This window comes from Triticum aestivum, chromosome 3B (genome assembly GCF_018294505.1).
Source record: "Triticum aestivum cultivar Chinese Spring chromosome 3B, IWGSC CS RefSeq v2.1, whole genome shotgun sequence".
Taxonomy (NCBI): Eukaryota; Viridiplantae; Streptophyta; class Magnoliopsida; order Poales; family Poaceae; genus Triticum; species Triticum aestivum.
The window spans coordinates 844,469,186-844,495,713 of record NC_057801.1 but is presented as its reverse complement, the minus strand read 5'-3'; the positions used below and the strand labels follow the sequence as shown (position 1 = coordinate 844,495,713).

At 42.1% G+C, this 26,528-nt stretch overlaps 1 protein-coding gene across 1 annotated transcript; it reads left to right on the top strand.

Annotated features, from left to right (window-relative positions):
• Positions 1–22,802: 22,802 nt before the first annotated feature.
• On the top strand, positions 22,803–25,539 carry LOC123067052 (pectin acetylesterase 5-like). Its single transcript, XM_044490013.1, has 11 exons — positions 22,803–23,164; positions 23,341–23,473; positions 23,618–23,697; positions 23,776–23,865; positions 24,003–24,127; positions 24,207–24,267; positions 24,529–24,582; positions 24,679–24,756; positions 24,842–24,947; positions 25,040–25,185; positions 25,283–25,539. Exons 1-11 carry the CDS (start codon positions 22,865–22,867, stop codon positions 25,391–25,393), a joined length of 1,284 nt encoding a protein of 427 aa, XP_044345948.1. The 5' UTR covers positions 22,803–22,864; the 3' UTR covers positions 25,394–25,539.
• The last annotated feature ends 989 nt before the right edge of the window (positions 25,540–26,528 follow it).

The following is a 26,528-nucleotide window of genomic DNA, read 5'->3' as shown; positions in this document are numbered from 1 at the left end:
AACTTGTTTTTGCAGGGTATGCTATGTGATGTGATATGGCCAAAGGATGTGATGAATGATATATGTGATGTATGAGATTGATCATGTTCTTGTAATAGGATTCACGACTTGCATGTCGATGAGTATGACAACCGGCAGGAGCCATAGGAGTTGTCTTTATTTTTTGTATGACCTGCGTGTCATTGAAGAACGCCATGTAAACTACTTTACTTTATTGCTAAGCGCGTTAGTCATAGAAGTAGAAGTAGTCGTTGGCGTGACAACTTCATGAAGACACGATGATGGAGATCATGATGATGGAGATCATGGTGTCATGCCGGTGACAAGATGATCATGGAGCCCCGAAGATGAAGATCAAAGGAGCTATATGATATTGGCCATATCATGTCACTACTCTATTTGATTGCATGTGATGTTTATCATGTTTATGCATCTTGTTTACTTAGGACGACGGTAGTAAATAAGATGATCCCTTACAAAATTTCAAGAAGTGTTCTCCCCTAACTGTGCACCGTTACTACAGTTCGTCGCTTCTAAGCACCACGTGATGATCGGGTGTGATGGATTCTTACGTTCACATACAACGGGTGTAAGACAGTTTTACACAGCGAAAACACTTAGGGTTAACTTGACGAGCCTAGCATGTGCAGACATGGCCTCGGAACACGGAGACCGAAAGGTCGAGCATGAGTCGTATAGTAGATACGATCAACATGAAGATGTTCACCGACGTTAACTAGTCCGTCTCACGTGATGATCGGACACGGCCTAGTTGACTCGGATCATGTAATCACTTAGATGACTAGAGGGATGTCTATCTGAGTGGGAGTTCATAAGATGAACTTAATTATCTTGAACATAGTCAAAAGACCTTTTGCAAATTATGTCGTAGCTCGCGCTATAGTTCTACTGTTTTAGATATGTTCCTAGAGAAAATATAGTTGAAAGTTGACAGTAGCGATTATGCGATCAGTAGAAAGCTTATGTCCTTAATGCACCGCTTAGTGTGCTGAACCCCAAACATCGTTTGTGGATGTTTCGAACATCGAACATACACGTTTTGATAACTACGTGATAGTTCAGTTAAATGGTTTAAGTAGAGGCACCAAAGACGTTTTCGAAACGTCACGGAACATATGAGATGTTTCGAGGGCTGAAATTGAGATTTCAGGCTCGTGCCCACGTCAAGAGGTATAAGACCTCCGACGATTTTCTTAGCCTGCAAACTAAGGAGAGAAGCTCAATTGTTGAGCTTGTGCTCAGATTGTCTGAGTACAACAATCACTTGAATCGAGTGGGAGTTGATCTTCCAGATGAGATAGTGATGTTTCTCCAAAGTCATTGCCACCAAGCTGCTAGAGCTTCGTGATGAACTATAACATATCAAGGATAGAGATGATGATCCTTGAGGTATTCGCGTTGTTTGACATCGCGAAAGTAGAAATCAAGAAGGAGCATCAATTGTTGATGGTTGATGAAACCACTAGTTTCAAGAAGGGCAAGGGAAAGAAGGGATACTTCATGAAACGGCAAATCAGCTGCCGCACCAATGAAGAAACCCAAGGTTGAACCCAAACCCGAGACTAAGTGCTTCTGTAATAAGGGGAACAACCACTAGAGCAGCATTACCCTAGATACTTGGTAGATGAGAAGGCTGGCAAGGTCGATAGAAGTATATTGGATATACATTATGTTAATGTGTACTTTACTAGTACTCCTAGTAGCACCAGGGGATTAGATACCGGTTCGGTTGCTAAAGAGTTAGTAACTCGAAATAAAAGCTACGGAATAAACGGAGACTAGCTAAAGGAGAGCTGACGATATGTGTTGGAAGTGTTTCCAAGTTTGATATAATCGAGCATCGCACGCTCCCTCTACCATCAAGATTAGTATTAAACCTGAATAAGTGCTCTTGCACCTATAGGAATGGTTTATTGAATCTCGATCGTAGTGATACACATTTTCGTGCCAAAAGATATAAGATAGTAATGATAGTACCACTTACTTGTGGCACTGCCATGTAAGTCATAATGGTATAAAACGCATGAAGAAGCTCCATGTTGATGGATCTTTGGACTCACTCGTTTTTGAAAAGTTTGAGACATGCGAACCATGTCTATTGGTGTATATGCATGAAGAAACTCCATGCAAATGGACCGTTCGGACTCACTTGATTTTGAATCACTTGAGATATGCAAATCATACCACATGGGCAAGATGACTGAAAAGCCTCGGTTTCAGTAAGATGGAACAAGATAGCAACTTGTTGGAAGTAACACATTTTGATGTGTGCAGTCGAATGAGTGCTGAGGCATGCAGTGAATATCATTATGTTCTTACTTCACAGATGATTCGAGTAAATGTTGAGTATATTTACTTGATGAAACACAAGTCTGAATTATCGAATGGTTCAAGTAATGTCAGAGTGAAGTAGCAGATCATTGTGACAAGAGGATAAAATGTCTATGATATGATCATAGAGATGAATATCTGAGTTACGAGTTTTGGCACACAATTAAGACATTGTGGAAATTGTTTTGCAATTAATACCGCCTGGAACACCATAATGTGATGGTGTGTCCGAACATCATAGTTGCACCCTATTGGATATGGTGCGTACCATGATGTCTCTTATCGAATTACCACTATCGTTCATGGATTAGGCATTAGAGACAACCACATTCACTTTAAATAGGGCACCACGTAATTCCGATGAGATGACACCGTATGAATTATGGTTTAGAGAAACCTAAGTTGTCGTTTCTTAAAAGTTTGGGGCTGCGACGCTTATATGAAAAAGTTTCAGGCTGATAAGCTAGAACCCAAAGCGGATAAATGCATCTTCATAGGACACCCAAAATAGTTGGGTATACCTCCTGTCTCAGATCCAAAAGCAATAAAGGATTGTTTCTTGAATCAGGTCCTTTCTCGAGGAAAGGTTTCTCTCGAAAGAGTTGAGTGGGAGGATGGTGGAGACTTGATGAGGTTATTGAACCGTCTCTTCAACTAGTGTGTGGCAGGGCACAGGAAGTTGTTCCTCTGGCACCTACTGAAGGAAATATGACCTAGAGGCAATAATAAAGTTATTATTTATTTCCTTATATCATGATAAATGTTTATTATTCATGCTAGAATTGTATTAACCGGAAACATAATACATGTGTGAATACATAGACAAACAGAGTGTCACTAGTATGCCTCTACTTGACTAGCTCGTTAATCAAAGATGGTTATGTTTCCTGACCATGAACAATGAGTTGTTATTTGATTAACGAGGTCACATCATTAGTTGAATGATCTGATTGACATGACCCATTCCATTAGCTTAGCACCTGATCGTTTAGTATGTTGCTATTGCTTTCTTCATGACTTATACATGTTCCTATGACTATGAGATTATGCAACTCCCGTTTGCCGGAGGAACACTTTGGGTGCTACCAAACGTCACAACGTAACTGGGTGATTATAAAGGAGCATTACAGGTGTCTCCAAAGGTAGATGTTGGGTTGGCGTATTTCGAGATTAGGATTTGTCACTCCGATTGTCGGAGAGGTATCTCTGGGCCCTCTCGGTAATGCACATCACATAAGCCTTGCAAGCATTACAACTAATATGTTAGTTGTGAGATGATGTATTACGGAACGAGTAAAGAGACTTGCCGGTAACGAGATTGAACTAGGTATTGGATACCGACGATCGAATCTCGGGCAAGTAACATACCGATGACAAAGGGAACAACGTATGTTGTTATGCGGTCTGACCGATAAAGATCTTCGTAGAATATGTAGGAGCCAATATGGGCATCCAGGTCCCGCTATTGGTTATTGACCGGAGACGTGTCTCGGTCATGTCTACATTGTTCTCGAACCCGTAGGGTCCGCACGCTTAAGGTTACGATGACAGTTATATTATGAGTTTATGCATTTTGATGTACCGAAGGTTGTTCGGAGTCCCGGATGTGATCACGGACATGACGAGGAGTCTCGAAATGGTCGAGACGTAAAGATTGATATATTGGAAGCCTATATTTGGATATCGGAAGTGTTCCGGGTGAAATCGGGATTTTACCGGAATACCGAGAGGGTTACCGGAACCCCCCGGGAGCTATTTGGGCCATAGTGGGCCTTAGTGGAAAAGAGAAGGGGCTGCCCTAGATGGGCTGCGCGCCACCCCCTTCCCCTAGTCCTATTAGGACTAGGAGAGGTGGCCGGCCCCCTCCTCCTCTTTTCCCCTCCGAGGAATCCTAGTTGGACTAGGATTGGAGGGGGAATCCTACTCCCAGAGGGAGTAGGACTCTCCTGCGCCTCCCCCCTTGGCCGGCCAGCCTCCCCTCCTCTCCTCCTTTATATACGGAGGCAGGGGCACCTCTAAACACACAAGTTGACACAAGTTGATCCACGTGATCGATTCCTTAGCCGTGTGCGGTGCCCCCTGCCACCATATTCCTCGATAATACTGTAGCGGAGTTTAGGCGAAGCCCTGCTGCTGTAGTTCATCAAGATCGTCACCACGCCGTCGTGCTGACGAAACTCTTCCCCGACACTTTGCTGGATCGGAGTCCGGGGATCGTCATCGAGCTGAACGTGTGCTCGAACTCGGAGGTGCCGTAGTTTCGGTGCTTGATCGGTTGGATCGTGAAGACGTACGACTACTTCCTCTACGTCGTGTCATCGCTTCCGCAGTCGGTCTGCGTTGGGTACGTAGACAACACTCTCCTCTCGTTGCTATGCATCACATGATCCTGTGTGCGCGTAGGAAATTTTTGAAATTACTACGAAACCCAACAGTGGTATCAGAGCCTAGGTTATTGATGTTGATGTTATATGCACGAGTAGAACACAAGTGAGTTGTGGACGATACAAGTCATACTGCCTACCAGCATGTCATATTTTGGTTCGGCGGTATTGTTGGACGAGACGACCCAGACCAACCTTACGCGTACGCTTACGCGAGACCGGTTCCCTCGACGTGCTTTGCACAGAGATGGCTTGCGGGCGACTGTCTCTCCAACTTTAGTTGAACCAAGTATGGCTACGCCCGGTCCTTGCGAAGGTTAAAACGGAGTCTATTTGACAAACTATCGTTGTGGTTTTGATGCGTAGGTGAGATTGGTTCTTACTTAAGCCCGTAGCAGCCACGTAAAACATGCAACAACAAAGTAGAGGACGTCTAACTTGTTTTTGCAGGGCATGTTGTGATGTGATATGGTCAAGGCATGATGCTGAATTTTATTGTATGAGATGATCATGTTTTGTAACCAAGTTATCGGCAACTGGCAGGAGCCATATGGTTGTCGCTTTATTGTATGCAATGCAATCGCGATGTAATGCTTAACTTTATTACTAAACGGTAGTGATAGTCGTGGAAGCATAAGATTGGCGAGACGACAACGATGCTACGATGGAGATCAAGGTGTCGCGCCGGTGACGATGGTGATCATGACGGTGCTTCGGAGATGGAGATCACAAGCACGAGATGATGATGGCCATATCATATCACTTATATTGATTGCATGTGATGTTTATCTTTTTATGCATCTTATCTTGCTTTGATTGACGGTAGCATTATAAGATGATCTCTCATTAAATTATCAAGAAGTGTTCTCCCTGAGTATGCACCGTTGCCAAAGTTCGTCGTGCCCAGACACCACGTGATGATCGGGTGTGATAAGCTCTACGTCCATCTACAACGGGTGCAAGCCAGTTTTTGCACACGCAGAATACTCAGGTTAAACTTGACGAGCCTAGCATATGCAGATATGGCCTCGGAACACGGAGACCGAAAGGTCGAGCGTGAATCATATAGTAGATATGATCAACATAACGATGTTCACCATTGAAACTACTCCATCTCACGTGATGATCGGTTATGGTTTAGTTGATTTGGATCACGTGATCACTTAGAGGATTAGAGGGATGTCTATCTAAGTGGGAGTTCTTAAGTAATATGATTAAATTGAACTTAAATTTATCATGAACTTAGTCCTGGTAGTATTTTGCAAATCATGTTGTAGATCAATAGCTCGCGTTGTTGCTTCCCTGTGTTTATTTTGATATGTTCCTAGAGAAAATTGTGTTGAAAAATGTTAGTAGCAATGTTGCGGATTTGATCCGTGATCTGAGGTTAAATCCTCATTGCTGCACAGAAGAATTATGTCCTTAATGCACCGCTAGGTGACAGACCTATTGCAGGAGCAGATGCAGAAGTTATGAACGTCTGGCTAGCTCAATATGATGACTACTTGATAGTTTAGTGCACCATGCTTAACGGCTTAGAATCGGGACTTCAAAGACGTTTTGAACGTCATGGACCATATGAGATGTTCCAGGAATTGAAGTTAATATTTCAAGCAAATACCCGAGTTGAGAGATATGAAGTCTCCAACAAGTTCTATAGCTAAAAGATGGAGGAGAATCGCTCAACTAGTGAGCATGTGCTCAGATTGTCTGGGTACTTCAATCGCTTGAATCAAGTGGGAGTTAATCTTCCAGATAAGATAGTGATTGACAGAATTCTCTAGTCACCATCACCAAGTTAGTAGAACTTCGTGATGAACTATAGTATGCAAGGGATGATGAAAATGATTCCCGAGCTCTTCGTGATGTTGAAATCAACGAAGGTAGAAATCAAGAAAGAGCATCAAGTGTTGATGGTTGACAAGATCACTAGTTTCAAGAAAAGGGCAAAGGGAAAGAAAGGGGAACTTCAAGTAGATTGACAAGCAAGTTGTCACTCCCACGAAGAAGCCCAAAGCTGAACCAAAGCCTGAAACTGAGTGCTTACACTGCAAAGGAAATGGTCACTGGAAGCGGAACTACCCTAAATATTTGGTGGATAAGAAGGATGGCAAAGTGAAAAAGGGTATATTTGATATACAGGTGTTTGATGTGTGCTTTACTAGTGTTTATAGCAACCCCTCGGTATTTGGTACTGGTTCAGTTGCTAAGAGTAGTAACTCGAAACGGGAGTTGCAGAATAAACAGAAACTAGTTAAGGGTGAAGTGATGATGTGTGTTGAAAGTAGTTTCAAGATTGATATGATCATCATCGCACACTCCCTATTCTTTCGGGATTAGTGTTGAACCTAAATAAATGTTATTTGGTGTTTGCGTTGAGCATGAATATGATTTGATCATGTTTATTGCAATACGGTTATTCATTTAAGTAAGAGAATAAACTGTTGTTCTATTTACATGAATAAAACCTTATATGGTTACACACCCAATGAAAATGGTTCATTGGATCTCGATCGTAGTGATACACATATTCATAATATTGATGCCAAAAGATGCAAAGTTAATAATGATAGTGCAACTTATTTGTGGCACTGCCGTTTGGGTCATATCGGTGTAAAGCGCATGAAGAAACTCCATAAAGATGGATTTTCGGAATCACTTGGTTATGAATCATTTGATGCTTGCGAACCGTGCCTTTTGGGCAAGATGACTAAAACTCCGTTCTTCGGAACAATGGAACGAGTTACTGACTTGTTGGAAATAATACATACCGATGTATGCGATCCAATGAGTGCTGTTGCTCGTGGCAAGCATCGTTGTTTTCTGACCTTCACAAGATGATTTGAGCAGATATGGGTATATCTACTTGATGAAACATAAGTCTGAAATAGTTGAAAGGTTCAAAGAATTTCAGAGTGAAGTGGAAAAATCATCGTAACAAGAAAATAAAGTTTCTGCGATCTGATCGCGGAGACAAATATTTGAGTTACGAGTTTGGTCTTCAATTAAAACAATGTGGAATAGTTTCACAGCTCACGCCACCTGGAACACCACATCGTTATGGTGTGTCCGAACGTCGTAACCGCACTTTATTTGATATGGTGCGATCTATGATATCTCTTTACCACTATCGTTTTGGGGTTATGCATTAGAGACAGCTGCATTCACGTTTTAAAATAGGGCACCATCTAAATCCGTTGAGACGACACTGTATGAACTATGGTTTAGCAGTAAACCTAACCTGTTGTTTCTTAAAGTTTGGGGCTGCGATGCTTATGTGAAAAAGGTTTCATCCTGATAAGCTCGAACCCAAATCGGAGAAGTGCGTCTTCATACCCAAAGGAAATTGTTGGGTACACCTTCTATCACAGATCCGAAGGCAAGACATTCGTTGCTAAAATGGATCCTTTCCAGAGAAGGAGTTTCTCTCGAAAGAAGTGAGTGGGAGGAGAGTAGAACTTGATGAGGTAATTATACCTTCTCCCTTATTGGAAAGTAGTTCATCACAGAAATCAGTTCCAGTGATTCCTACACCAATAAGTGAGGAAGTTAATGATGATGATCATCAAACTTCAGATCAAGTTACTACCAAACCTCGTAGGTCTTCCAGAGTAAGATCCGCACCAGAGTGGTACGGTAATCATGTTCTGGAAGTCATGTTACTAGACCATGATGAACCTACGAACTATGAGGAAGCAATGATGAGCCCAGATTCCACGAAATGGCTTGAGGCCATGAAATCTGAGATATGATCCATGTATGAGAACAAAGTGTAGACTTTGATTGACTTGCCCGATGATCGGTGAGTCATTAAGAATAAATGGATCTTCAAGAGGAAGACGGACGTTGATAGTAGTGTTACTATCTACAAAGCTAGACTTGTCGAAAAAGGTTTTTGACAAAGTTCAAGGTGTTGAATACGATGAGATTTTCTTACTCGTATCGATGCTTAAAAGTCTGTCCGAATCATGTTAGCAATTGCCGCATTTTATGATTATGAAATTTGGCAGATGGATGTCAAAACTGCATTCCTGAATGGATTTCTGGAAGAAGAGTTGTATATGATGCAACCGGAAGGTTTTGTCGATCCAAAGGGAGCTAACAAAGTGTGCAAGCTCCAGCGATCCATTTATGGACTGGTGCAAGAATCTCGGAGTTGGAATATACGCTTTGATAAGTTGATCAAAGCATATAGTTATTGTACAGACTTACAGTGAAGCCTGTATTTACAAGAAAGTGAGTGGGAGCACTACAACATTTCTGATAAGTATATGTGAATGACATATTGTTGATCGGAAATAATGTAGAATTATTCTGCAAAGCATGAAAGGATACTTGAATAAAAGTTTTTCAAAGAAAGACCTTGGTGAAGCTGCTTACACATTGAGCATCAAGATCTATATAGATAGATGAAGACGCTTGATAAGATTTTTTCAATGAATACATACCTTGATAAATTTTTGAAATAGTTCAAAATGGAACAGTCAAAGAAGGAGTTCTTGCCTGTGTTGCAAGGTGTTAAGTTGAGTAAGACTCAAAGCCCGACCACGGCAGAAAATAGAAAGAGAATGAAAGTCATTCCCTATGCCTCAGTCATAGGTTCTATAAAGTATGCCATGCTGTATACCAGATCTATTGTATGCCATACCACTGAGTTTGGCAAGGGAGTACAATAGTGATCTAGGAGTAGATCACTGGAGAAGCGGTCAAAATTGTCCTTAGTGGAATAAGGATATGTTTCTCGATTATGGAAAAAGGTTCGTCGTAAAAGGTTACGCCGATGCAAGTTTGACACTAATCTAGATGACTCTAAGTCTTGATCTAGATACATATTGAAAGTGGGAGCAATTAGCTAGAGTAGCTCCGTGCAGAGCATTGTAGACATAGAATTCGCAAAATACTTACGGATCTGTATATGACATACCCGTTGACTAAGATTCTCTCACAAGCAAAACATGATCACACCTTAGTACTCCTTGGGTGTTAATCACATAGCGATGTGAACTAGATTACTGAATCTAGTAAACCCTTTGGGTGTTGGTCACATAGCGATGTGAACTATGGGTGTTAATCACATGGTGATGTGAACTATTGCTGTTAAATCACATGGCGATGTGAACTAGATTATTGACTCTAGTGCAAGTGGGAGACTGAAGGAAATATGCCCTAGAGGCAATAATAAAGTTATTATTTATTTCCTTATATCATGATAAATGTTTATTATTCATGCTAGAATTGTATTAACCGGAAACATAATACATGTGTGAATACATAGACAAACAGAGTGTCACTAGTATGCCTCTACTTGACTAGCTCGTTAATCAAAGATGGTTATGTTTCCTGACCATGAACAATGAGTTGTTATTTGATTAACGAGGTCACATCATTAGTTGAATGATCTGATTGACATGACCCATTCCATTAGCTTAGCACCTGATCGTTTAGTATGTTGCTATTGCTTTCTTCATGACTTATACATGTTCCTATGACTATGAGATTATGCAACTCCCGTTTGCCGGAGGAACACTTTGGGTGCTACCAAACGTCACAACGTAACTGGGTGATTATAAAGGAGCATTACAGGTGTCTCCAAAGGTAGATGTTGGGTTGGCGTATTTCGAGATTAGGATTTGTCACTCCGATTGTCGGAGAGGTATCTCTGGGCCCTCTCGGTAATGCACATCACATAAGCCTTGCAAGCATTACAACTAATATGTTAGTTGTGAGATGATGTATTACGGAACGAGTAAAGAGACTTGCCGGTAACGAGATTGAACTAGGTATTGGATACCGACGATCGAATCTCGGGCAAGTAACATACCGATGACAAAGGGAACAACGTATGTTGTTATGCGGTCTGACCGATAAAGATCTTCGTAGAATATGTAGGAGCCAATATGGGCATCCAGGTCCCGCTATTGGTTATTGACCGGAGACGTGTCTCGGTCATGTCTACATTGTTCTCGAACCCGTAGGGTCCGCACGCTTAAGGTTACGATGACAGTTATATTATGAGTTTATGCATTTTGATGTACCGAAGGTTGTTCGGAGTCCCGGATGTGATCACGGACATGACGAGGAGTCTCGAAATGGTCGAGACGTAAAGATTGATATATTGGAAGCCTATATTTGGATATCGGAAGTGTTCCGGGTGAAATCGGGATTTTACCGGAATACCGAGAGGGTTACCGGAACCCCCCGGGAGCTATTTGGGCCATAGTGGGCCTTAGTGGAAAAGAGAAGGGGCTGCCCTAGATGGGCTGCGCGCCACCCCCTTCCCCTAGTCCTATTAGGACTAGGAGAGGTGGCCGGCCCCCTCCTCCTCTTTTCCCCTCCGAGGAATCCTAGTTGGACTAGGATTGGAGGGGGAATCCTACTCCCAGAGGGAGTAGGACTCTCCTGCGCCTCCCCCCCTTGGCCGGCCAGCCTCCCCTCCTCTCCTCCTTTATATACGGAGGCAGGGGCACCTCTAAACACACAAGTTGACACAAGTTGATCCACGTGATCGATTCCTTAGCCGTGTGCGGTGCCCCCTGCCACCATATTCCTCGATAATACTGTAGCGGAGTTTAGGCGAAGCCCTGCTGCTGTAGTTCATCAAGATCGTCACCACGCCGTCATGCTGACGAAACTCTTCCCCGACACTTTGCTGGATCGGAGTCCGGGGATCGTCATCGAGCTGAACGTGTGCTCGAACTCGGAGGTGCCGTAGTTTCGGTGCTTGATCGGTTGGATCGTGAAGACGTACGACTACTTCCTCTACGTCGTGTCATCGCTTCCGCAATCGGTCTGCGTTGGGTACGTAGACAACACTCTCCTCTCGTTGCTATGCATCACATGATCCTGTGTGCACGTAGGAAATTTTTTGAAATTACTACGAAACCCAACACCTACACCAATTGAAGTGGAAGCTTATGATATTGATCATGAAACTTCGGATCAAGTCACTACCAAACCTCGTAGGACGACAAGGACACGTACTACTTCGGAGTGGTAAGGTGATCCTGTCTTGAAGGTCATGTTGCTAGACAACAATGAACCTACGAGCTATGGAGAAGCGATGGTGGGCCCAAATTCCGACAAATGGTTAGAAGCCATGAAATCCGAGATAGTATCCATATATCAGAACAAAGCATGGACTTTGGTGGACTTGCCCGATGATCGGCAAGCCATTGAGATAAATGGATCTTTTAAGAAGAAGACGGACGTGGATGGTAATGTCACCATCTATGAAGCTCGACTTGTGGCGAAGTGTTTTCCGACAAGTTCAAGGAGTTGACTACGATGAGATTTTCTCACTCGTAGCGATGCTTAAAGTCCGTCGGAATCATGTTAGCATTAGCTGCATTTATGAAATCTGGCAGATGGATGTCAAGACAAGTTTCCTTACCAGTTTTCGTAAGGAAAGGTTGTATGCAATACAATCAGAAAAGTTTTGTCGATCCTAAGGATGCTAAAAGGTATGCTAGCTCCAGCGATCCTTTTAAGGACTGGAGTAAGCATCTCGGAGTTGGAATGTACGCTTTGATGAGATGATCAAAGATTTTGGATTTATACAAAGTTTATAAGAAACTTGTATTTCCAAAGAAGTGAGTGGGAGCACTATAGAATTTCTGATGAGTATATGTTGTTGACATATTGATGATCAGAGATGATGTAGAATTTCTAGAAAGCATATAGGGTTATTTGAAAGGTGTTTTTCAATGGAAAGCCTGAATTAAGCTACTTGAACATTGAGCATCAAGATCTATAAGGATAGATCAAAATGCTTAATAATACTTTCAAATGAGCACATACCTTGACATGATCTTGAAGGTGTTCAAGATGGACCAGTCAAAGAAGGAGTTCTTGCCTGAGTTGTAAGGTACGAAGTTAAGACTTAAAGCTCGACCACGGCAGAAAAGAGAGAAAGGACGAAGGTCGTCCCCTATGCTTAAGACGTAGGCTCTATAGTATGCTATGCTGTGTACCGCACCTGAAGTGTGCCTTGCCATGAGTTAGTCAAGGGGTACAAGAGTGATCCAAGAATGGATCACAGACAGCGGTCAAAGTTATCCTTAGTAACTAGTGGACTAAGGAATTTTCTCGATTATGGAGGTGGTAAAAGAGTTCGTCGTAAAGGTTACGTCGATGCAAGCTTAACACCTATCCGGATAGCTCTAAGTAGAGATACCGGATACGTATTATGGGGCAACAATTTAGAATAGCTCCAAGTGGAACAGTTATTTGGAATAGCTCCAAATAGAGCGTGGTAGCTGCATCTAGGAGATGACATAGAGATTTGTAAAGCACACACGGATCTGAAAGGTTCAGGCCCGTTGACTAAAACCTCTCTCACAAGCAACATGATCAAACATAAAACTCATTGAGTGTTAATCACATAGTGATGTGAACTAGACTACTGACTCTAGTAAACTCTTGGGTATTAGTCACATGACGATGTGACCTGTGAGTGTTAATCACATGGCGATGTGAACTAGATTATTGACTCTAGTGCAAGTGGGAGACTGTTGGAAATATGCCCTAGAGGCAATAATAAAAGTATTATTATTATATTTCCTTGTTCATGATAATTGTCTTTTATTCATGCTATAACTGTATTATCCGGAAATCGTAATACACGTGTGAATACATAGACCACAATATGTCCCTAGTGAGCCTCTAGTTGACTAGCTCGTTGTGATCAACAGATAGTCATGGTTTCCTGGCTATGGACATTGGATGTCATTGATAACGGGATCACATCATTAGGAGAATGATGTGATGGACAAGACCCAATCCTAAGACTAGCACAAAAGATCGTGTAGTTCGTTTGCTAGAGCTTTGCCAATGTCAAGTATCTCTTCCTTTGACCATGAGATCGTATAACTCCTGGATACCGTAGGAGTGCTTTGGGTGTATCAAACGTCACAACGTAACTGGGTGACTATAAAGGTGCACTGCAGGTATCTCCGAAAGTATCTATTGTTTTATGCGGATCGAGACTGGGATTTGTCACTCCGTGTAAACGAAGAGGTATCTCTGGGCCCACTCGGTAGGACATCATCATATGCGCAATGTGACCAAGGAGTTGATCACGGGATGATGTGTTACGGAACGAGTAAAGTGACTTGCCGGTAACGAGATTGAACAAGGTATCGGTATACCGACGATCGAATCTCGGGCAAGTAACATACCGATAGACAAAGGGAATTGTATACGGGATCGATTGAGTCCTTGACATCGTGGTTCATCCGATGAGATCATCGTGGAACATGTGGGAGCCAACATGGGTATCCAGATCCCGCTGTTGGTTATTGACCGGAGAACGTCTCGGTCATGTCTGCATGTCTCCCGAACCCGTAGGGTCTACACACTTAAGGTTCGGTGACGCTAGGGTTATAAAGGAAGCTTGTATGTGGTTACCGAATGTTGTTCGGAGTCCCGGATGAGATCCCGGACGTCACGAGGAGTTCCGGAATGGTCCGGAGGTAAAGATTTATATATAGGAAGTCCTGTTTCGGCCATCGGGACAAGTTTCGGGGTCATCGGTATTGTACCGGGACCACCGGAAGGGTCCCGGGGGCCCACCGGGTGGGGCCACCTGCCCCGGGGGGCCACATGGGCTGTAGGGGGTGCGCCTTGGCCTACATGGACCAAGGGCACCAGCCCCTAGAGACCCATGCGCCAAGATAAAGGAAAAAGGGGAGAGTCCTAAAGGGGGAAGGCACCTCCGAGGTGCCTTGGGGAGGATGGACTCCTCCCCCCTCCTTAGCCGCACCCCTTCCTTGGAGGAGGGGGCAAGGCTGCGCCTCCCCCTCTCCCCTGCCCCTATATATAGTGGAGGGGAGGGAGGGCATCCATACCTGAGCCCTTGGCGCCTCCCTCCCTCCCGTGACACCTCCTCCTCTCCCGTAGGTGCTTGGCGAAGCCCTGCAGGATTGCCACGCTCCTCCATCATCACCACGCCATTGTGCTGCTGTTGGATGGAGTCTTCCTCAACCTCTCCCTCTCTCCTTGCTGGATCAAGGCGTGGGAGACGTCACCGGGCTGTACGTGTGTTGAACGCGGAGGTGCCGTCCGTTCGGCACTTGATCATCGGTGATCTGAATCACGACGAGTACGACTCCATCAACCCCGTTCACTTGAACGCTTCCGCTTAGCGATCTACAAGGGTATGTAGATGACTCTCCTCTCTCCTTTCTACTCGTTGCTGGTCTCTCCATAGATAGATCTTGGTGTTACGTAGGAAATTTTTTGAATTTCTGCTACGTTCCCCAACATTAAGTACCTGTTTAAATTATGATTTTAATTGTTTTTCTTTAAACCTATCATGGATGCTTACCATGGGCAATGCCCACCAGCTGGCAAAAGTATGGATCATTTGAAGAATGTCCAAAAAACACTATGTTCAACTTAGGATGTCCTGGTAGGACAGAAGGCTTTGTTTGAGAGAATGTTGTTTGTCAACATCCATCAAATGACCCCATTTATTTTATATTGCGTGTACGACCAATTCAAGGCACCATGCCAAGTAGTTTGTGTTTTCGATAATTTTTGTATTTTCTTGAGTTTTCTCGAACAAAATAGGCTGATAAATGGGGTCTTCGTTTGAGAACTAGACCATGTTCAACGGAGGGTGTGCAGGTGCCTTCGTTTGAGAACTCCTTGCTTCTCAACATCCATAAAATGATACGATTTTTTAATTTGTGTATATGACCAATTCAAAGCACCGTTCAAAGGTTTTTTGGTTTTCGACAAAATTTTCATTTTCTGAAGTTTTCTCGGTAAAAATGGCTGATAAATGGCGGGATGCGTCACAATTTGCATACGGTGTCAAAAATTGTTCAAATCCAACATGGATGGCTACCATGGGCATGTCGACCTGCTTGCAAAAGTTAGGGTCATTTCAAGAATGTCCAAAACTAGACCGTTCAACGGAGGGTGTCCGGATAGGCCAGAAAGCTCCATTTGCAAGCACGATGTTTCTCGACATCTGACAACTGGCCCCAATTTATATTGGCTTGCATGACTAATTAAAGGCACCATGCCAATTTTTATTGGTTTCAACTTTTTTTGCATTTTCTGGAGGTTTCTCGGTTAAAAAATCTCGATAAATGGCCCAACATGTCGCAACTTGCATACGTTGTCAGAAACGTTAAAACCTGACATGCATGCCTAATATGGACATGCTGACTTGCTTACAAAAGTTGAGGTCTGTTCAACAATGTCAAAAACTAGACCATCTTCATCAGAGGGTTGTGCAGTTAGGCTAAAAGGCTACGTTTGAGAGCACGTTGTTTCTCAAATGGCCCCACTTTTTTTACATGGCCTTGAATGACCAATTCAAGGCACCATGTCAAAGTTTTTCACAAATGTTGCACTTTCCGTAGTTTTCTCTATAAAAACAGGTCGATAAATGGCTGGACGTGTCACAACTTGCACAAGGTGTCAAAAATCGTTGAAACCTAACATGGATGCCTACCATGGACATGCCCATCGGCTCGCAAAAGTTGGTCTCATTTCAAGTATGCACACCAATTGACCATGTTGAATGGAGTGTGTTCAGGTAGGCTAGAAGACTCCGTCTAAGATCACGTTGTTTCACCGCATCCTTGAAATGGCCTCAATTTTTTCCATAATCTTGTATGACCAATTTAAGGCATCAAGCCAAGTTGTTTGGGTTTTTCACAGGTTTTGCATCTTCTAGAGTTCTCCCAGTGAAAAAAGTCGATAAATGGCCTGTCGTGTCGCAACATGCTTACGTGTCGGAAGGCATTCAAACTAGGCATGGATGCCTAAGATGGGCTTGCCCACCTACTTGCAAAAGTTCGGGTCAGTCCTGAGATTTAAAAAAATATATATACTGGCCATAATATTTTGAAAATGTTAATCATGCATTTGAAAAATGTTAATTATGTACGGAAAAATTGTTGATCATGGATTAAAAATGACAAAATCTTTGGATCATGTATATGAAAATATTCATCAAGCATTTAAAAAATCTTTATAAGTATTAAAAAATGTTAACCAAGCATTTGGAAAATTTTAAATGTGTATAGAAAAAATGTTGAACATGCATTAGAAAATAAAAAAATTATCATTGTATATAAAAATGTTAATCAAGCTTTTGAATAAAAATAAGACTAAGTATTTGAAAAATGTTAATCAAGCTTTCGAGAATGTTAAATGTGTATAGAAAAAATGTTGATCATGCATAATAAAGGTAATCTTGCATTTGAAAAAACGTTGATACAATATTTGAAAAATATGAAATGTGCATGAAGAAATGTTGTGAATTTCTAGAAAATGTTAATCTTGTATTTTGAAATTGTAAATCAAGCATTTGAATTTTTTTAAAGTGTGTATAGGAAACATGTTTACCATGTATTAGAAAAATGTTAATCTTGTATTTGCAATATGTTAGTCAATCATTTATAAAATGTTAAATTTGTATAGAAAAATGTTGACCATGTATTGAAAAATGATGAATTGTTTTATTTTATATATAAAAATGTTAATCAAGCATTTGAAAAAAAATCTTGAACAAGTACTTGAACAATGTTGATCAAGAATTTAAAAAATGTTAAATGTATATTTGAAAAATGTTGACCATGTATTCAAAAAATTATTTCAAAACATGTATTTAAGAAAAATGTAGATGGTGTATCTGAAAATGTATACTATGCACTGAGAAAACCTACCCGAAAAAAGAGAATGAAGAAAACTGGAAGAAAACAAAAAAAGAAACAAATAAACCCAAGTAAAAAAATAAAAAACAAAGAAACCCAAGTAAAAAAAACTAAGTATAAGGAAGAAAACTGATAAAAAAAAGAAAATTGTATTATATCAAATAAAAGTAAAATTGAATAAAATTGATGAAGAAATAAAGAAAATCAAAGAAAAAAAATGAAAGAAACAACCAAGGTGAAAGAACCAGCAAAGAAAACACGAGCGATCGAACGAATGGGCCTGGCCCAGTACTGTAGTGAGGGGGTAGATTCTTCAACGAGAGCTCCTTCCATCGCGCTTAATGCGAGATATAGCTCTTGTGATGATTCCACTGCTAACTGCGAACGGTCATGCCGCTAGGATAAATTGGTCCAAGTCATCCATTGGGTCTAGCCCTGCACATTTTTGGAAAAAGGGCGTTGGCCCATCATGGACTATGAGACTACAACACGAATTCTTGTTGTATTGTACTCCCTCCGTCCGGAAATACTTGTCATCAAAATGAATAAAATGAGATGTATTTTAGTTCTACTAGCAAAAGAGCCCATGCGTTGCAAGGAGACAGAAAAAATACACGCTCTTAACCCAATGACCACGACTCGAGACCCTGATAGGTAGACGTTCTTTATTTAAAATGGCATCACATTTGTGTTCCTAACGGTGGTCTCACTGCTCACACAATGAAAATGCATTTGAATGTGGTCCGTCCTAAGGCGTCTCACACACACACACACACGCGCGCGCGCTCGCACGCACACAATCGCTCAGAATAAGATGAGAAAAGTGTTGTTTTTTCCCGCGAGGTTTTTCAGAGTTGTGTATGCGTGGTTATCAATGTTTTTTCCCACTCAATCTAGTTTTAATGTGTGTTTATTTGCAATTTGGATCGCCGCCGGTGCGAAAGAAAAATGGACCGTGCACTATAGATTAAGTTTGCACCCAAATTAATAGTTTAGAAATATTTAACAGCTAAAAGTAACAACATATTTAGATTCTACACATATTTCTAATGAAATTTCATATATAATATGTTAAAATCGAAGTTACGGTTTAAAAGATATGAATAATTTTGTTTTAGATAAACTGCGGATTGATTAACCAAAAGGTTAGGGGGTTTTCTGTTAAAATACAAAAAACGGTTCGTATGACTTAAATATGGACGGCGGGTTGATTACCTGAAATTTCAGGGGGTTTTCTAAAAAAGGTTCGGTATGACTTATAGATGGACTGCGGGTTGATTTCAATAAACTGTAGGGACTTTTTTGTAAATAGAGGTGACGGACGACGGAAACCCACCGTGCTTTATTATTAGGTAGAGATATATATTCCTTTTTGTCCATTTTGATGACAAGTATTTTCAGACGAAGGGAGTCTCACGTAACTTCGACTGGTGTAGTGGTTACGACATGGAGGCCCTTGAGTTTGGTGGTTCAGTTTTATTTTGTAGTACTATATATGACCATCATGCCCTTTGCCATCAATGTGTTAAGGGGGTTGTACCGAAACATAAGCCATTATGTTCAGGGGTTGTGTACCGAAACAGAAGTGTTTGTTACAACACCTGGTGATGCAAGCACACGATGCAGGGAGGTCTGTGGCGCTCGTTGTCCCTCTTGTCCTCCGCGCATGGTTGTGTAATCTCTACTATTTAAAAAGAACGCAAAGTTCACATTTCACCTTTCTTTCCGTCATACCTTCGTCCAACCTTCCATGTATATGATAATCAATCAACTTAATTACTTACCTTTTGAACCAAATTCACTTCAATTTACTTACCAAACTTTTAATCAAAATAGAAGGTAATTCACAGTTAGACTTTGATAAAGATTTATTTACACAATCGTATTATTATTGATAGGTAAATCACAAGCTAACATATTAGAATATTTATATCTCGTTGCAACACATGGGCGTTGTTCTAGTAGTTTGGAGAAAAAGACAACGCGGGGTAGGGACGAAGATCCTGATCTGACGGTTTGGAGGGCAAGGCATAGTGCGCGATTGGAGTGCTGCACCCGACCGACTGAAATTTGGGTCGGCGCCTAGCATCCATCTAGACAGAGGACTGAAATTTACGTGATGAAATTTCTTGATGTAAGTTGATGTTAGTCTCGATATCCATTGTGTCTGAGCAAATCGCAACGCATGGAAACACCAAACTTCGCACCTGGGGTCATTTCGAAGTAGCAAAACCGTGGAAAATTACGATTGCTTTCTAGCTGCAAGGTTTGGCGGGGTTTATGAAAGATGACGAGGAGTGGAGTGGAGTGGAGTGGAGTGAAGTGCAACACGAGTAGTATGTACTGTTGAAGTATATTGCCCTCGTCTCTCCATCAGTTCGGACTTTTGGATAAGTTGGTCGGACGCGGGCAATATACTTCAACACCCCCCCTCACGTCTAGGCTTATTTAGCTCTTAGACGTGGGATTTATGTAGGCCGCAGAATTTTTTTTTAATACTGCGTTGGCAGGGTTTTAAACTCAAGACCTCTTGGCTCTGATACCATATTAAATTCATACACCGACCAACTTATCCAAAAGTCTGAACTAATGGAGAGACGCGGGCAATATACTTCAACATGTACATTACAAGAGGAAGCAGCAGCAGCTGCCGAAATCAAATCATGCAACCTTCGCTAGTGCAGGACACAACCACACCATTTTTCCCTTGCTGGCAACGTGACGCGATGGCCATGGTGCCGATGACAGCGGAGCCGATCCTCCACCTGGAGCAGTGCCAGCTTCGTCCACCAGACCACCGCAGATGGTGGGGACTTGCGGCGGCGGCCCTGCTCCGCCTGCTGTTTGCCGTTGGCGCTCTCCATCTTTTGTTGTTCAGCGTGCCGCAGCCGGAGCCCGTCGCGCTCACCCTCCTCGCAGGCGCACAGGAGAAGGTAGCATTGTGCTTGGATGGAACCCCGCCGGGGTACCACCTCCAGAGAGGCTCCGGTGATGGCTCCAACAACTAGCACATCCATTTGCAGGTACGTGCAATCCATCCTTCCAATGTTCCCTGAATCTTTTTTCCCTCTATATACATGGGACCCATTGGTTAAACCTGACCAGTGGGCCCATGGCGGGAGAAGAGGGCGCCGTCGACTGGTCAAACCTGACTTGTGGGCCCATGGGACCCACTGTCAGTGACCCAACGCTGTACCGCTTCGTCTTATGTGAAGGTGCCGTCTTACCGAAGCGTTTTCGTTTTTGAGTTAAAAAAATCAGATTTTTGGCTGAACTTTAACTTCCCCTAATTTTTAAACGGCAACTCCAAATGAATTGATTCTTTTCCTGGCATTCTTCATTTTCATCTAGTATATTTCGGTACTTATTTTAAAAAATTCCAAACAACTTTTTTGTGCTATTTTGGATTTATGTGGTAATTGCATTATTTTGAAAATAGGAAAATGGAGGGAAGATAATTTTTACAATATTACGGAGTGAATCAACCTTTCTGGATATCCAAGGCAAACATCTTGAACACTTGATATGATGATTGCTTGGTTGATTGCTTGCTAGAATATTAAAACATGTTTAGGTTAATTCAAATGAATTTGCAAAGTTGATAATCATGCATGTATGATGACTAGCTAATGTTTTGATTTCACTTAAACATGTAACATCTGTGGATGTGGTTATTGCCTCATGCCACACATGCTTTATTGGATCAAACCAAGTGCTATCCAGACACGTAAGATGAAATTGACACATGGACATGACACATAAGCAAAACTTGACACATAGACATGACACATAGGAAAAACTTGATGAGGTGGCACTCAGTCATATCAATGCATCCATGTTTACAGCGTCATGACCATCTAGATTGGTCCTAATCAGCTAGAAATAAGGCTGTTGACCACTATTGCCTGCTTTATGACCATTTCGTATAAGGCAATTACGACCTTCCTGACCAAATGGTCGTTATGGTTTAGGGTTTGGACCCTCCCAAATAGCTTACGACCAGTTGGTTTCAAATGGTCGTAGATTTACGACCAATTCACCCAGGTCACTAATAGAAGGTCACAAGTTGACATATTTCTTGTAGTGACAGCGGTGACGGATCATCCATGCTTTGTCGAGCTGCCGTTGTTGGCATTTTTTTTCCTTTCTCTTTTGGGCTTGATGTGTTGTTCGCCCCAGCAATGTCGTTGTGATCGTTGGAAGTTGCTCTATAATATAAAGCGGGTGAAACACTTTTTCAGCAGGTTACTGCTGTTATGGGTGTGTTCATGCCGTTGCTGATACTGTACTTGCGTGCGCACATATCCATGAAGGTAAGCATGATTACTTCTTTGCTAATTACCCCACGTACTTATCCAATAGATCCTTGGTAAGAGATAAATATCAAACCAGATTGACTACAAACCCAATTGCTATACTCTAACCAGAGTACATAAGAACAATGTGTAAAATTCTTGCCTCCTCTAATCAGAGATTCAGAGTACATGTTTGAATTTCTTTTTGTTAGGATTTCACCAAGGTCGATTGGTTTATTTCCATTTGCTTATAGTTAAACTTTCTTTCTACTATTTATTTTTGTTACTATTGAACATGTAAACCACGGGACAGGAGTTTATCGAATTTAGCTTCTACTAATGCCTGCTAAAAATTCCCGTAGCAACGCACAAGGTGTCATCTAGTTTTTATAAAGTGGGATCACAATATGCAAATATTCTCATCAAACTTAAAAAAAGAAATTTTGACTGCATGGGTTCCAAATTTTAGAAACCAAATCATTGGGTCTGCCGTGCTCGCAAACTTCATGGAAATGGATGATAAAGTTTCTGAAACATTAACTTTCAAAAGTTTCATGGACAGTTTTCAGAAATTTGAGGATGAATTGTGAGAGATGGAAATTTTCACGCATTTTGTGAAAAACCTATCTGTAGGAATTGCGAAGTAGCATTTTGGATACTAGTAGTTAGTTAGCTAGCGTAGTGCGTGGAGTTAGTGGTTACTGGAGTACGACGTGACACCGTGCGTGGTAGCTGGTGTGCGTGCGTGAGTCTCGTGTACGTGTTATTTAAGTGATCAGATGAATGAGAAAAAGTTTAGGCCGTGAGGGCTGAGGAAAAATGTAGCCTATGCGGTATTCATCGGGAGACAAGGCAAATCTAGCTTTGTCCTTGATGAAGTGTGTGTGTATATTCGTGAGAGAAGAAGAGAGAGTTGTCTGAGGCAACGTGAGGAAGAACAAGGGAGCGAGGAGCAGCTCCAACAAAAGGTACGATTGCTTTCCAGCTGGAAGATTTGGCGGGGTTTACGAAACATGACGAGGAGTGGAGTGAAATGCAACACGAGACTGTGTATTTTAGAAGAGGAAGAAGCAGCAGCTGCCGAGACCAAATCATGCAACCCCTGCTAGTGCAAGACACAGCCACACCATCTTTAGCTTACAGGCGACGTGACGCGATAGCCATGGACATGGTGCCCGCTTCAGCGGAGCCGCTCCTCCACATGGAGCAGCGCCAACTTCGTCCATCACACCACGGCGGATGGTGGGGACTTGCGGCGGCGGCCCTGCTCCTCATGCTGCTGGTCACCGTTGGCCCTCTCCGTCCTATGCTGTTCGGCGTGCCGCTGCCGGAGCCCGTCGCGCTCACCCTCCTCACTGGCGCACAGGAAAAGGGTGCTGTGTGCTTGGACGGAACCCCACCGGGTTACCACCTCCAGAGAGGCTCCGGTGACGGCTCCAGCAGCTGGCACATCCATCTACAGGTACGTACCATCCAGCCACATCCAATGTTCCCTGCATCTTTTTCCCTCTATATATCCTTTTTTTTTGCGAAATCCCCTCTATATATCAAAAGACATGCATGATGGGAATGTTTAGCAAGTTGAATCAAGGAAGGGAAATTAGTTGATGGACCTGTATGTTTTTTTCAACAACCAAGGGAGGAGGCTGGTGCGGCACAGTCAACGATTGTTCCAATCGTAGGATGTCTGATCTCGGTTCCTCTAAATTCATGAAACCAATACAGTTCGCCGGCACTGGAATCCTCGGCAGTGATCACCTTCAAAATCCTGGTAATCACAGATACTTCTCTTCCACACACCAGTCCATATATCTATTTAATTTGTTCCATTTTTTCATGTCCTTCTCCCTGTTTGCCTGAATATTTAATACTTCCTGCTATGCCTTTGCACTAATTGTCATCAGCATGTTATTAGATTTCTACAATTGGAACAAAGCCTACGTGCGATACTGCGATGGAGCTTCCTTTTCAGGGGATGCGGAAGGTCAAGCACAGGTGATTTTTCTGGATTCTGATATATATGCTGTCGCTGTTTCGGTTGCTTCAGGAGATGTTTTGTTCGTAATGGTGTAGGATGGAACCATACTGCACTTCAGAGGATTGCGTATCTATCAAGCGGTTATTGACGAACTAATGGAAAACGGACTCGCCAATGCTACACAGGTCATACTTAATTTACTGGGCTAATATAAATTGAGCAAGAGCCATTAGTACAAAAGTTGCATTCTGTGCTACAAATGTTAGTTGTGAACAAGAACCATGTAAAACTGTTTTTTTTTTCATATTTCTACGCATTTCAGGCCATCCTTACAGGTTGTTCTGCTGGTGGTCTAGCAACGATAGTGCATTGCGACGATTTTAGTGCACGATTTTCTCACAAGGTTTCGGTTAAATGCCTTGTTGATGCTGGGTTTATTCTTGACGTGTAAGACTCTTGAAAATAAAATAAAAAAGTAACCCACTAGCATGGTATCTGAACTAAAAGTGCCACTTTTTTCTAACAGAAAAGATATATCTGGACAAAGGTCCTTCAGATCTCTCTATGGTGGTGTCGTTCACCTCCAGGTTAGCCATTGGACTTGCTTAATACTTTAATAGCCTGCCTTATTTTGTAACCAAGATTTCTTGTTATCTTTCCCCCCTTTTTGCACTTCTCTAAAACACGACTTTTAGAAAAGGCTTTGTAAAACTCTTGAGTTTGCAAGTGGTTAGTTGTGCAACAGTCGGTAAAACACACAATATTTTTCTGTCCATGTGATGATACCACTTTGTACTAAATGCCACTGAGTTTCTTCTGTATCTCACAAATTTTGCTAATTTATTTAGAATGTTAGACAAGTGTTGCCCAAGGACTGCCTTACCAACAAAGAGCCAACTGAGGTAGTTTCAACTGAATAACTTGATATGCTTCGCACTCTTAAGCATGCCATCAGGTTATGCTAGTAAGTTCGTTAGCTGAAATAATTGTGTTCCTAGTGTTTCTTCCCTGCGGAGCTTATTAAGAGCATCCACACCCCCATGTTTATTGTCAACTCTGGGTATGATCCAGCGCAGGTAATTTTAAATTTTCTTCTTCTCGTTCTTATTTCTACTCCTCCATTAAAAGTTTCAGCATTTAATCGCTTATCCTTCGCCATAGATAAGAAATGTGATCGTACCAGCTTCGTCGGCTCCTGATAAGTCGTGGTTGAGTTGCAAGGATAATATCCGGAACTGCAATTCCACACAAATTGATGTTCTTGATGGTTAGCTTAGCTTGCCAATTTTTCACTCTCATTAAGCATCGATGTTTTTCCCTATTTGTGAAACTCTAAATATTCTTCTACCGCGTCGATAGGACTAAGGACCACGATGGCTGATGCATTAAAGGTTGTTAAAGATAAAGAGGACTGGGGATTTTTCATCGACTCATGCTTCACTCATTGCCAAACGGTCCTTGACGTCTCTTGGAATTCACATAATTCCCCGAGGCTTGGAAATAAAGTAGGGGGTTCGAAATCCACAATAAATCACATTATTTGCTACCCCATGTTGTTTCTTGGATTGATATTGTTTCACTACCATCTTATATATGGAGCAGACCGTTGCAGAAGCTGTTGGAGATTGGCACCGTGGAAGGACGCAAGGAGTGAAAGAGGTTGACTGCAAGTATCCGTGCAACCCAACATGCAATAGTCAGTCACCTTTATGATTTGTTATTACATTGCATTGGTAGAGGTTTACTATGTAACGAGTGCAAGAAAGAAAGAGAAAAAACAGCAATCATCATATTCTATATTTCATCAAAGTGAAAAGTAATGATCATATGTAATAAAAAAAGTGCGGTCAGATGAATGATGGTGGATCGTGTGAAAATGTCCAAGGAGCAAAAACAAAAAAAAATGTATTTCAAGCACCAAATCAGTATGGAAATTTCCCAAAAATGATGAGTTATTCAGTTAATTTATCTGTCTATCTACCAATATATCTATCTATTATATAAAAAGTACTTTACAGGCTAACCAGAAAAAATATAAATAGCTTAGAAATTACCACAAAAATTAGAAACATCTGACCATTTTATAAATTGACTGGAAATCTATAGCTTTTCGATATAAATTAAAGAAAATTACCCACCTTTGCCATTACATAACCCACCAGAGGTTACAGATTCCACGAGAAGTTATTTTCCTTAGGTTGCCCTCACGCCTCCAATACCTAGCTGATGGACTAACCAAAGAAATCTATCTATCATACCACGCATGACCTGAGCACCTGCATGAACCCATGACCTAGGCGCCTCCTCCCCCTGCTGATCCATTGATTCATGTGCCGCATCCTCATGGGAGCTGCCACAAACGCTCGGCCTGGATGCCCCAAGTCACCTTACCGAGCTATTCCACCCCTCCTTGACCTCCATTGGTTCCTCTGCTATGCCCTCTTGTGAGCCGCCACAACTGGTCGATCTAGGAGCCCAATCAAGCCTCCTCCCCAAGCATGAATGGTTCCTCTATTGGACTCTCATGGAACTGAAGTCTGCACGTGGTGACAAACCACATCTATGGTCCACTGATACCATAACATCGCGTCTTGCATCATCGTCTTCGATGTGTCCAACCAGAGCTCTTTTACGGTGATTGGCGAGTTACAAAATGTAATTTCATGTAACTCCCCCTTTGATTATTTCCCACCGTTGATTTTAACATGTTAATTAAAAATATTAAGTTTAATTAACAAGGGCATTATGGTCCTTTTTTTCCAGAAACTTTGTCAATTCGCTCCGTCAATCCCTCGCATGTCGTCCAACCCATCACGCGAGAGGGAGCGCCGCCGCGAGGACCTGAGAG

Bases quoted from the DNA above. Each gene is read 5' to 3' on its own strand.
- LOC123067052 (XM_044490013.1), top strand. From the start codon at position 22,865: ATGGACATGGTGCCCGCTTCAGCGGAGCCGCTCCTCCACATGGAGCAG. The intron at 23,866-24,002 runs GTCATACTTAAT...TACGCATTTCAG, and splicing joins GACTCGCCAATGCTACACAG to GCCATCCTTACAGGTTGTTC. The intron at 24,948-25,039 runs GTTAGCTTAGCT...CCGCGTCGATAG, and splicing joins ACAAATTGATGTTCTTGATG to GACTAAGGACCACGATGGCT.